The following is a 12,893-nucleotide window of genomic DNA, read 5'->3' as shown; positions in this document are numbered from 1 at the left end:
AGTGTAAATGAAATCAGCATCTGGTCTATTTTCTTTAAGCTTTCACATGGGCTTGTAACTTACACATGAAAATGCACTTTTTTAGAAAGCCCTCAAGGCTGGAATTATTGGCTGCTACTAAAGTTGTGTTAGAAATCTCAGTTTAAGAGGAAAACCAAGGAACATGGAGATGTTGCTTTGTCACAGATAGATGCAATATTAAAGCCCATTTGGTTCTAATATGAGGTTTCACTCTATCAGCCACCTGCCAAATTTAAGCTACCGAAGTCTTGTGAATACACAACAACAAATATTCCTCTGACTTCCAGTGCATTTTACTCAGTTTGACAGCACCATGAAAATACACTGACATACACTGACACTGGCATTCCTGCTGTGAATGACTTTGAGACAGCCTCATATACTCTCTTTCCCCCTTCCTGTTCAATCAGATTGTATCTATCAGATATCCAGTTCCATGATACTATGAAATAACTGGAGATGGAAATTTTTGGAATTCTCTACTCACTCACAAGTTAAGCAATTTTGAAAGGACACATCACACTCCAAAATGCATTTTAGAGCGACAAAATGGGGAAATGGCCCAAGCAATGCCTCAGATGAGGGTGAGTAAAGCTTTATATGTTTTAAATTTTTTACGTAGCTCATTTGCAGAAGCCACAGGATGTTTTTGCTGTCCTGCTCTTCATTACCTTTTGGCTGGAATTGCAATTGCATTTCTTCCTCATGAAGAAATACACAGCTGGACAAAACCAGGCCAAAGGGCAGTGTTCCAAGGGCACTGTAGGTTGGGGTAAATAATAAAGGGAAGAGAACTTTCCCAATTTCAAACCACACCAGAACACCCACAGGAGGGACTTTGCATCTTTGAGCAAGAGTGGCCAAGTCAGAAATGAACGTAGAGCAGTATTCCCTGGGTGACAAGGAAGGGAATCTCACAACAGGCTTGGGGGTGTCTAGGACCTTTATTCTGAATGTGGCTGCCAGCTGGCATTGGAGAAAGCAATGCTGAAGTGCTCCTGGTCATCTCTTCTGCTTCCTGCATCACTTTGCTGCAGGGATGACAGCAATCAGGCTTCAGAAGAGGCTGGAGAGAGGCTCTGCTAATTTGAGAAATGGATGCTGCCCAAAGAGAAAAAGAAAGAAATGAAATCAATGTAAAAGAGACTAAAGAAAAATGAACCATGATTTTTCAAAATGAACTTTTAACAGGGTCAAGCTGGATTTCTCTGGAGCCCAGAAACACACAGACACAAGAGGCAGAGCACAGATGGACTCAGCTCTGGCTTGCAGGAAGAGCAGTGTCTGCCTTGGCAAGCCCCCATCCCCTGTGCTGGCTGGCATCTTCCTCCACAGCAGGGGCAGCCAAGGAAGTGGCCTGGTCACCAGCTCCCTGTCTGCCACAAAACCTGGCAGCAAACCTGCAGTGTTCTCATCTACCTGAGTGGGCCAGGCAGCACATGGGGCTGGCACCAATCCTGCTCAGCTGTCCCTGTTTGGCTGGCAGAAACCTCTAGGAGTGGGGCAAGAGGGACAAGCTGGGTGCCCTTGGATGCTCACAGTCTCCCCAACACTGCTCCCCCCCTTCCCACAGAGCAATCCAGAACCACTTGGCAGGGACTGCTTCCACTGTGCTCGCCAAGCCCCACTGCAGGCCTTCATCCCCAGCACTGACACACTTCAGTTCCTTTGCTACCAGGGAAACCTGAATACACCACCCAAGAGCAAAGGAGGGCCTCAGAAATGACCAAAAGCTGAGAGCTGCCCTCTGAGCAGTGGCTGAGAGAATTGGGCTTGCTTAGCCTGCAGAAGGGCAAGCAATGTGGTGGCCTTTCAGTATTTGAAGTGGTTTCTAAGAAAGATGGGAACACATCTATTAGCCGGGCCAATTACAAGAGGACAAGGGGGAATGGTCTTAAACTAAAAGACAGTTGATTCAGATTGGCTCTAAGATAGAAATTCTCTATCAGGAGAGTGCTGAAATACTGGCACAGGTTACCCAGAGAGTTGGGATATGTCCCACGCTTGGCAACATTCAAGGACACGTTGGATGCGGCTCTGAGCAACCTGACCTACTTGAAGATGTCCTTGCTAGTGACAGGGGAATAGGACTAAATCAGGACCTTCACTTGTCCCTTCTAACCTCAACCAGATTTGGACCCTATTTAGTTTTCATCTGAAAAGCTCCCAGAGCGCAGATTACTACTGCGGGTGGGGGGAGGGGATGGACCATCTGATGCCCTGGAATTTGGCCGAGGAGCAAAGCCTGACAGGGAGCAGCTGTTTGGCCTGCAGCTGCTTTGCATTGTACCTGCAGGAGTTCCTGGGCAGAGCCTCGCCTGTCCACGTCCATCTGCAGGCAGCAGCCCAGAAATTCACACAAGTCAGAGGGTAGCCTGAGCTTGTGCAGATCTGGTACCCCTCGTGTGCCTATCAGATATTGAGCCTGAAGGAAAAGGAAGCAGGAGACTCTATGTGATCCCTCCATATCCTGAAGTGCTCACCTAGAGCCCATATTTGAAGCAGCAGTCTGTAGTGGCAATTTTTTGCCTAGCAGATGGTAAGAGATGAGCCTTCCTTCCCAAAAGAGAAAAGGCTCCAGTGGAGCCCCAGCTATTGCAACCTTCAACAACTCTTGGCTTGGAAGTTTTTGTGGAAGCCAGGGACATTTTCACAAGTGGGTCTTGGGGGAACCAGTTACAGCTGTAGGAATTTTGTCTAATAGTGACGGACCAGAAGGACACTGGTATCTCGGCATATTTGCACCTTACCCTTTCCTTGGTTTTCCAAATATAAGGAGCCCTTCCTTTGGCCATTTCTATTCCCACAATGCCAAGGGACCAGGTGTCCACTTTGGGGCCGTATGGCTCTCCTCTCACAAGCTCAGGTGCCATCCAGCAAGTGGTCCCGACCACCGACCGCCGTTTACTTTGCTCATGGATGAGCACAGCACAGAGGCCAATATCAGCTGAGGAGAAAACAAACACTGCTTCAAGTAGGAAACTAAGGAAAAGAGTTGCTCACTCTAAGGCTCACAAGCTTGCAGGAGTGCCCTGTGTGCTCTCAGCAGCACCAGTGCCGGGCACCTGGCAGCCACCCAAAAGCAGCCCCACAGCCTCCCCAGAGCGCGGCGCCTGACCAAGAGCACCCACCCAACTTGACGGAGCCATCCCGGCCCAGGAGGATGTTGCTGCTTTTGATGTCTCTGTGGATCACCCGGTTGGCATGAAGGAAAGCCAGGCCTTGCAGGCACTGAGAGAGAAAAGGAAACAGGAGGACAAAAGTTACCCTAATCTGATTGCATTCCATGCTTTAAAGAAAACTGCTTCTGAAGCATTCCCAGATTCTGAAGATTCCCAGATCTCACAGGAGCAGTGGTAAGAGGAAGAGCTTCCTGCTGCAACCCTAGGAGAGCAGGATCTTTCCAAAGGAAGGCATATTCATTTCTGAGGGGGAAATATCAGTCATTGCAGGAGACTGCCCCCTGCAAAACCAGTCCAAATGAGCACTGCTGCTACAGTGGATGTGATCTCCCCATCCTGAGGACAAACAGTGACATTCCAAAAGAGGAAAAGTCCCTGATTTGGGTACCAAGGGGATCACCATCGGGTGGGAGAATGGAGAACAAGGGTCAAAGTAGCTCATTTGTCAGTTTTCAGCTGCAAGCACCATGATGGGTGCCATGCCATCCTTTGAAGTGCAAACCTGTGAGAGAGATGAGTCTCTCTTTGACTTTGCTGTTTGTTTAAAACTGGGACATCTAGAACCTTTCTGCATTGCATTCTTTGCATTTAGAGGTAAAAAATCAAAAATGAAAAAGAGACAGAGAGTTCAAGACTAACAGATAGGAGAAAAGAACAGAGTATAGTAAGGGCAGGGACACTGGCAGGCAATCCAGTGCAGATGCTCGCTCTTCTTTGAAGCATAAGAGCAGCACAGAAAGCTCTGAACAGGCAATCACTCACTTAGCAGGGATTTCAAAGGACAAGCCTGTCCAAGACATGCAAAGCACAAGCAGGATCCCTTACCTCCCGACAGACAGTTGCCATGTGTCCTACAACCATCCTTTTCTCGCTGATCACCTGAGCTAAGGAGCCTCCGTCCATGTACTCCAGCACCATCCAGACATCCCCATGTGCAAGGTAACTGGAAGATGAAAACAACAAGTGGGGCTGAATGTGCACAGCTAAATTGCCATATCAAAGGAAAGCCTGGTGTTGACATTTGGATCCAGGTCACTGGTACATGAAGATGGAATAAAATGAAGACCCGCTCCACCTAGGCTATCCAGTGCTTGCAGTCTGTGCTGTCTAAATGAGGAAGGCACATCTGCACAGAAGGAGACGGCTTAGGTGGCAAGCAGGGGAAAAAGGCAGGTTTCTGATGGCAAGGATAGATCTGGAAGCAGACACATCCCAGGCAGCTGCTTCATCATCCTCATACACAAATTCCATCCACAATTAAATCCAGCAACAAGTTTTCACAGCTTTTATCCAGGGCACGTGGGTGTGCAGCACTTCAGACAACCTTGTAGAAAAACTTTCCTAAAAGTTATACACAAATGGGAAAAGCAATTTCAAACCTGGCAAATGATGTATCTCCTGTCCCAATCTTTTGGCATGCAAGGCAATGAAAATAGTGGGAACAGTGCAAGGGGAATAATTTCTCAGGTACTCTCTCTGCACTCCCCCTCTGACACTCAGAATAATCACGCCCCGAACCAGCAAAAGAACATGCAGCAAGTGAACATACAGGCTGCTGGCTTAGTAAGAGAGCCACATTTCTGGAAACAATCCTCAAGTTGTCTTTCCAGGAGCCATGAATGTGGACAGAACACAATCTCCTCCCATGCCTCGTACAGAAGTGGATTGATGTTAATAGAAAGATCAATTTTCTTCCAGTGAATAAAGAGCTTTTAAACCTCTGCCTTGCAAGTACAGAAACAGACATCCTGAAAAAGAGCAGAACTACTGACCTTTCTAGGTAGCTAACAATATTGGGGTTCTTCTTCTCCCTCATGACCAGGATTTCTTTTAAAGCGTCCTCGCAGCCCTGCTGCTGGAGATCGATTTTCTTTATGGCCACCTACAATGGTGTTGAAAGCGTTAGGAACAGACATTACAAGAGCCTCTTTCTTCTCCGCTCGTGGGCCAGGACACCCTGTCACCCCAGTCAAAAGGGACTCTAAACATCAACCACAAAGTGCTACCAACACTCTCTGCACACACTGACTTCACAAATGGCCTTTGTTTATCACCACTTTCATAACTTCTACGTTTTGCTAGCCAAAAGCAATTTTGCTCAGTTTTGCTCTTTGCTTTCTTGTGAAAGCAAACTGATACTGCTGACAATTTATTGGCATTTCTAGGGACCCTGACCAGTGTTTCAGAAACTGCTGCCATTCTTGATTGTGCACCAAAGTAATTACACAAACATACTAGAGAGAAAATGCTGCCCAAGAAACAACTCCAAAATGTCTCAAAATAAAGTTACAATCCTAGCACATCCTAACTTCTTCAATTTGGATTTTGCATCTATGAAGAACATTGTTGCACATGGTTTAGACTTGTAATGATGTAGTAGGTGTAAAAAGGAAGAATCCTTTCTGTGCTACACTATGGATATACCCCACATTAGAAGCAGGATTTAGGGCTTTCAGATGCCTTGTAGACCTCTTCAAGTGCACTTCCTGAGTACAGCACTGCAAGTGGATAAATGGACTACCAGGAAGATGGAGTCATGTTTGCTGAGAGACAGAAAGGAGAATTCAGGACTCTGAACTTTTAGCCCCAAAGAGCACTGGCACTCTCCAAGACACCACCATTTGTCCTGTACAGTAGAAATAGCATCTCTGTAATGGGATGGCACTGCCACAGGGCCAACACAATGTTGTATTGTTAAAGGCTCTTCATCTACTTCATCTCATCAATCTGTATGTGTGGGTGTGTGTGGGAGTGTGCGTGCGTGCCTCTGTGTGTGTGTGTGTGTGTGTACAAGGTTCCCTTGGACTGAAATGCAAAACTGCACTCCAGACAAGATCTCTCTATCTGTAGGTGCTGTATTGTATTTTCTAGCTGAACCACAGGATGGAAAACAATGGGAAATGCTATCTGTGTCTGTAGCTGGGCTTAAGAGGAATTGGGCCAGAATGTTGGCTGTTGCCAGCAGCTGATCCATGCATATTTCTGCTGTAAATCCAAGCTGGCGTGTCCTTCTCTGAAAGACACTGCTGCCATCCTTGCATTCATTTAGCTAGGTAGGAAGGACAAAGTCTGTCCAAAATGAAGGGACAGCCTTTGCAGCCAACATAGGCAGCCCAAAGCTCTGGGCACAGATAACATGCCAAGGGAAAGTGCTCAGGAGCTGCAAAATCCTCATGGGCTGTTGGCACTTACCGCTCGTCCTGTGGCAGGATCAAAGGCCTTATAAACGGTTCCAAAACTCCTGGAAACAGAACAGCAGCAAGAACAGAGAAGCTGTTGAGTGCTGAAGAGCAAGAGGCAGCCCAGGCAGGAGCTCTCTGCTGCCTGCAGTGTCTCTCAAAGCCAAGGGTCTATCTGCTCTTTCCACAATAGCACAGAAGCCCAGCAGCACTCTGCCATGAGATAAGCTGGGTCCAATGGCAAGAAAAAGGGCTGCTATACATCTCAAATGTACACACTAGATTTTGGAGGCAGGGGTTTTCTTTGCTTTTCCTTTTTGTGTCTCTGCATGTCTCATGCCTTTTCAGGCACTGAAACACACAGTCCTGTTGGGCCTTCTCACCACTCTCTTTTGATTCTCTCTACACAACTCAGGCAACACCACACAACCTTTCTTATTGTCCTGATCACTGAATATTGTTTTCCACAAAAAATTGGAAAGAAATGCTACCGAGAGCTGTTATCTGACATCTGTCAGGTGCAAAGCCGCTCTCTCCATTTTTTCTTCTTCCATTCATGTGGCCATATTACCTTGAATCACACAAAACCATGTCTCCTAGGAAAATCAGCAAACAGCTGCCACACACTTGAAGGAAAGGAAGGCTTCCAGGTGCTGCTCATTGAGGCAGTCAACACATTGTCAGCATCCAGTTTTCTTTGATGATGCCCAGTGATCAGTACTGAGACAATCTAAAGCCAGGCTCTGAAGATGCTTGCACTTGCCCGACTTCCCACTTCATATTACACCAGAAAAATATCTGGCCCACAATTTTGTACAAGTAAGAGTGGCTACACTCACCCACTGCCAATAACTTCCCATCCGCTGTATTTCTCTTCTGGATTTCCCATCGCCACAACACAACCTGAAAGAGACAAAATGCAAGAAGCAAACTTCAAAACAGAGATACTGACTTGCAGGAGGTCAGAAACTCAGCTCCACTCTCTGGGGCTCTGAGCAATTCTCCTGGGTTGATGTTATCCCCAAATCGCCTAAAACCAACCCAGGACAAAATTTATGGTCAGTTGACTAACAACCAAAGTAACAATGATAACAACAACAACAGACCGAGCAGGACAGGCAGCTCTGTAGCACACGTGGCCTTCCCAGAGTCAGACTGTCCACACTCCTTTGAAATGTTACCCTGAGAGGAAACTAAGGCCATGGAGAAACCATCAGAGCAAACAAAGATCAGAAAAGAACAGTCATCTACAAACGGGTAGGAGAGCTGAAAAATCATGACCCTTTCTCTTCTTGGGGATAGGCCCTCTCTTGTAAGATTCAACAAAAGATTTCATACTTGTAAAGATTATATGCACGCTGGGATATGGAACGGATTTTTATCACCAGCTGTATTTTGTAGAGAAGATAGAATATTGCAAAGTGATTTCAAGGAGAGGAGGGGTCTAACTCTTAGCAGTTTGCCTAAAAAATGCCTTGACATTTTTAAAGAACAGCAGCTCACACTACAACCAAGAGCAGTGGCTGTAAGAATTTGGAATTTCTTAATTTATAAGCAGGCTAAGTTCTGATGACAACTCTGTCCATTCCCCATCTAGTGAAGAACTACACTGCTTGTCTTCAGCCTGAGGTGCGGGAGTCTCCAGCGCTGGACTCGGCCCATTGAACATGGCCCACGTGCCCTGACATTCCAAATGGGCACAGCTGAGACAGGGAACAAGGACAGCACCGCTCCTCAGGCGCAGCCCTGACACAGACAGCTGCCCACATGAGATGCTGATCCTGTCACGAGCCCAGGCAAAGCTGCAGCAACGGTCTGGCAACTGAAATCTCACAGCTAAGGAAGGCTCCAGCCTCTGCAGTCACTCCAGCCATCAGTGGCAGGGCAGGTATGACAGAAAGGTTGGCAAAGCCCACAAATGGCCACTGACAACCATTGTGAAGAAGCCAGAGGCAGAGCGAGGCCTGCTACGAGCTGCTGACCCCACTCAAGACACAACACCATTGTCTTTGAATTCAGAGACACAGAGGAAGAGATCAATCCACCTTTTGTGCCAACGGCTGATGGCAGACACTGAGTCAACTGGGCTCGGTTCTGCACCCGACCAGTTATTCTCTGACAGCACTGCACTGGCAGCTATTGCCAGTTGCAAGAAGCAACTCCGTTGGTTGTACTTCAGAGACACCAAGGCCTTGGTGTCCTTTCCTAGGCTATGATCTGTGCTGGGATTCAGGCCGGTGCTTAGTATTCCAAGAGTATTTATGGGCTGGGCATGAGCTGGGACAAAGCGCCTGGTACCGGAGGAACATGCAGCAGAGGGGCTGCAGGCTTGCTCCTGAGAATTGCCTGCAGGGCAGTTTCATCTGACCACATAGATGTGTCTGCTTGATGCATTTCCTAAGCATTCAACTAGCATATCTGAGAGGGACTGTAAAAAAAGGATCCAGTTCTTCTTCTGCTGCTGCACTTTGAAAAGATGGAATCATCTCTAATTTCTAAGGATTATTCTGAGAATAAAATTTTTAAACATTTGGGGAGTAGTAAAAATATCTCTTTCTCTGTTATTTGTGCTGTCACCTAATGTTCTTTTCAAAGAGTTTGAGCTAACCAAAATGCAGCAGTCCTACCAAAATGAACAACAGAAGGAATTCCAGAGTACTACCAGTCATAAAACCAAGACCAGTGTGAAAGCAGCCCCACAGTCACTCAATTCCCCTGAAGCATTTTGTCTCCAATGACTGGTGACAAATCAGGGGATAAAGGGACATCTAGAAAGCCAAGTATTCTGATCAGTTTGGCCAGTCTAGCACACACACATCCCCTGGGTCATTTGCTGTGTTGCAGCTTTCTGCTGCTCAGGAAACAATGCAAGCTTTTGCCTTTGCTCCACAGGGAAGCACAGGCACAGCCTACCCACTGCCAGCAGCCCTCAAAGCAAAAGGAATGCCCCAAGTGCTCCCTGGCTGCCTTGAAGCTCAACTATAGTTTCTTCAGGGAGTCCAAAATGTGTGTCTGACACCACAGTGAGCAGGAATATGTGGCACAGCTCATGCTGAGGCAGACACACAACACACTGCTGGATCACACAAGAAATGCATGGGACGTACTCAGCAGCTCCAGGCACTGCTCCTCTCTCTCCTGGTGCAGCTGCTCTGCCTCCTGGCCTGAGCTGGGAGAACTGCTGGTGCTCAGGTTTTCAGGCTGTGGAGAGGAGGCTTCTTTGGAGGATGCTGTTGCAGGGGCAGCTTTGATGACATGGCCTGCATCCATCTGGGACAAAGAAATTTGTTTGGGTCAGAAAGGCGGCTGGCAGAGATGCCCCAGACAGAGTGCGGATCAAAGGCGAGACCTCAGGAACAACTCTTGTGTTAGGCTGCAAGCTGAGCTGTCAGGTCAAACCCCACTAAGCAGCCAGAGACTCCAGCTTGTCACAGCCAGCCATGCTAGAGACTGTGAAAGGGAAAGAACAACTTTAAATTTCACCCTGTTCTGAGGATTGCATCCAGCACGGACAGAGACAACTTGTTGATAATCTGTGTGGGCCACCATGTTCACCTCAACAAAGCCCTCAAAAAACAAAAGTGAACAGTAATAAGCCAGCAGTAATACATTCAGAGGATTGCTGGCCACTGGCCAAAGTGCTAGGCCACACTGGCCAGGGCAGCAGCTGAGGTTCAGCAGCCCAGCAAGTGTCCTTCTGATCAGTTGTGATGGAAAGCAAAGAGCCTGGCAGCCAGAGGCATTGCCCCCATCCACCGTCTGCTCTGCAGGAGAAAGGTGAGAAAAAGAGACACCACTTGTTACATGACTGCACTGCCTACTGCCCCTTCACTCACCTGTTCCTCTTCAGCATGCCTCAACTGCAGCTGCATCTCTCGCATCCTTTCCATTTCTTCTCTCAGCCTCTTCTCCATGGCCTTCATTTTTCTCTGAGCTTTCTGCAGCTTCTCCTTGATACTCTGTCAAGCAAAATTTTACAGACACCTGCCATCATGCTCAGGTTTCTCTTTTTCCAGTCTCAAAAGCATGTCCATTCAGCCACTTCCTGCTGCTTCTCTACCCAGCTCTAACCCTTCCATTCTAACTCTTCTTCCTGGTGCTCACTGCTGGAGCCTGCCAGGCTCTGCTCACAGTGCCTGCACTAGGCCTTGCCTCCCCTTTCCTGTGACTTACAGTTCATGTTCCTGTTACTGCCCTTCCCTCTGCTACCTGGCTAGTCAGACTCACCTGCCCATTCTCTTGCTCCTCCTTCAGCTCTTCCTTCAGGAGCTCTACAAACTGCTGGCTTTGTTTTAACTTTTGTTGCAGCCGGCGCAGCTTGCATAGGAGCTCGACCTTCTGGTGCTGCAGCTGTACAGTAATGAAGAGAAGATGGCTTTCAACTTCCTACACACCACTTGGGTGGCAGCCAAGACTGATGTGCTCACACTATCCAAAACATTTTGTCCTTGTTCTCTGTTTAGAAGGGGCAGATAAGAGACAATCCCACCCACACAGTGTCCAGACAAGCAGCGCCCATTTGCCTCTAGACTGGCTCTGCCTTAGAGCTTTTCTTATTCACATTGCATGCTGGCAACTTCCTGCTTCATCTCCAGCAGACTTTTCTCCTGCTCCCTTCTGTACCTCTGCCAGGAACTTGTCCCGTTGCTCCAGCAGCTCCAGCGCCTCCAAACGCTGCTTTTCCAGCTGGCTCTCCTGATGAGAAGAAGAAGAAGAAGAAGACACTTACAGATCAAGTCCCAGTCCAACTCCCCAAAGGAGGAAATGAAAGTTTCATCCCTCCCACAATCCCCCACCTGAAGAGTGCACAGTAGTGACTTTGTGCCCTCCTGTTCCAACAAAAAACTTAGGTGGATTATCAGCAGGTGGAAGGAAAGGAAATGCCACCTTCCTTCCCCTGAACTTCTGTTGAGTGCCCATTTCCTGGCCCCTCTATCCTCAGGATTTCTGTTATCAGAGGCTCTGTCCTCAAAGTCCCTGTGTCCTTTGATCAAGGAAAAGCTACAGCTGAACTGCAGGCCTAGGAGGAGGCCAACGTCCCATTGCCCTAGTTACAAGACATCTGAAACACCAACAACATGGGACCTGTTTCATATGGTTAAAGCCCAAAGGGAAGACCTCTGTCCACCCTGGAAGGACAGAAAACAAATAACCTTGTCTCTGGGACTGCAGTTGGCAGCAAGGGCAGCAGTCTGCTGCATGGCACAAGGGTGTGAGCAAGATCCTTCCCCTTGGCTGCCTTGCTTTGTCTGGAGATCACCCAGCCTCCTGAATATCTTGGCTTATGCCCATCCTGAAACCGTGGCTGCATTGACTGGCCCAGCACCATTCTCTGGGGCTTCTCAGGCTCTCAAATATGAGCCCTTGAAGCCCTCTGCTGCCTGGCCCAGCAATGTGTGGCCTACAGCAGAGGCTTGCAGCCATGCCACCTACTCAGCCTGCTCTTCTGCTAAGCCAGCCCACCAAGCCTGCCTGAAAGATTCAGTCCTACCAGTGTTTCCAGCTTCCTTTTTTCTTCCTCCTGAGCAGCTTGCCAGAGTCTGAGAGCCTTGGTGCACTGCTCTTCTGCCCAGCGCAGCTGTTCAGCCATGTTTTCACACTGCTGCTTGCTGAAAGATCTTACAGCTTGCAGCTCACACCGAAGGCCCTTCACATCCTCTGCAAACGTGACAAATGGCAGCAGTCAGACACCAGACAGGCAGAGGACCCTGCTGACCTTAAAGCCTTTCAGTTGCAGGCAAGGAGGGACCTGCCCCCAGCTCCTGCACTCCTCGGAAGCCCTGCGGACAGAGCTGGCTTTGCAGCAGCCGCACCGGGCAGGACGATCACCAGAAACAAAGCGCACGAGGCTCTCACCCAGGATCAGCTCCTTGGCCTGCGTGGCTGAACGAACTTGGCCTTCCAGACGGCTCCTGGCCATCTCCAGCTCCGACACGCGCTGCCGAGCCTCCAGCAGGCTGCATTGCAGGCTCTCCTTCTCTGACCTGCAAGTTGTGAAAATGAAGAGAAATTGTTCCTCGCACACAGGGGCAGTTTCTGGAAGATATGTCTAAAGATCTCTACACCTGAACATGGAAAACAGCTTGCATGGAAACTCACATATAGCAAGACTATTTCTATCACTTCAAGCAGCAAAGCAGGCCCCTCCAGGTGATTAGGCTGTCATAATCTAGTCCAGCAGAGAATGCCCAGCTGTGTTTGATCTCAGCAGCCAAAACTCCAACTGTTCTTGTCTGACATACCCCTCATGGGTGGCTGTGCCCACAAACTCTCTGACAATGAGTAAAAGCCCAGCCTCTGCTCACAGCCCTGAGTTCATCAGCACTTCCAAGTCACTCTGCAGGTGCACAGAACAGAGTGTTCTCCTGCCTGACTCATCAATGTTTACTGCCATTCCTATTGCACATAGAGATACTTTGCTTGCCAGTAGCTCTCTTAGTAAAAGGGACTAAATGAATGCACTGAACCATATATGAAAACTCCCTCCTCCCTCCACTAGCATGAATAAGAA

General features: G+C 48.2%; 1 protein-coding gene across 1 annotated transcript; it reads right to left on the bottom strand.

Annotated features, from left to right (window-relative positions):
* Positions 1 to 2,471: 2,471 nt before the first annotated feature.
* Positions 2,472 to 12,631, bottom strand: LOC306814896 (uncharacterized protein; the record flags this gene model as incomplete). Its single annotated transcript, XM_079331391.1, has 12 exons — positions 2,472 to 2,504; positions 2,772 to 2,968; positions 3,153 to 3,252; positions 4,029 to 4,146; positions 4,976 to 5,085; positions 6,396 to 6,476; positions 10,204 to 10,341; positions 10,610 to 10,732; positions 11,006 to 11,077; positions 11,874 to 12,040; positions 12,239 to 12,418; positions 12,625 to 12,631. 12 exons carry the CDS (start codon positions 12,629 to 12,631, stop codon positions 2,472 to 2,474), a joined length of 1,326 nt encoding a protein of 441 aa, XP_079187517.1.
* Between the last annotated feature and the right edge of the window lie 262 nt (positions 12,632 to 12,893).

The sequence above is a fragment of the Erithacus rubecula genome (assembly GCF_903797595.1).
Source record: "Erithacus rubecula genome assembly, contig: SUPER_Z_unloc_3, whole genome shotgun sequence".
In the NCBI taxonomy this organism is placed as follows: domain Eukaryota; kingdom Metazoa; phylum Chordata; class Aves; order Passeriformes; family Muscicapidae; genus Erithacus; species Erithacus rubecula.
This window is presented reverse-complemented; position numbering and strand designations above follow the sequence as displayed.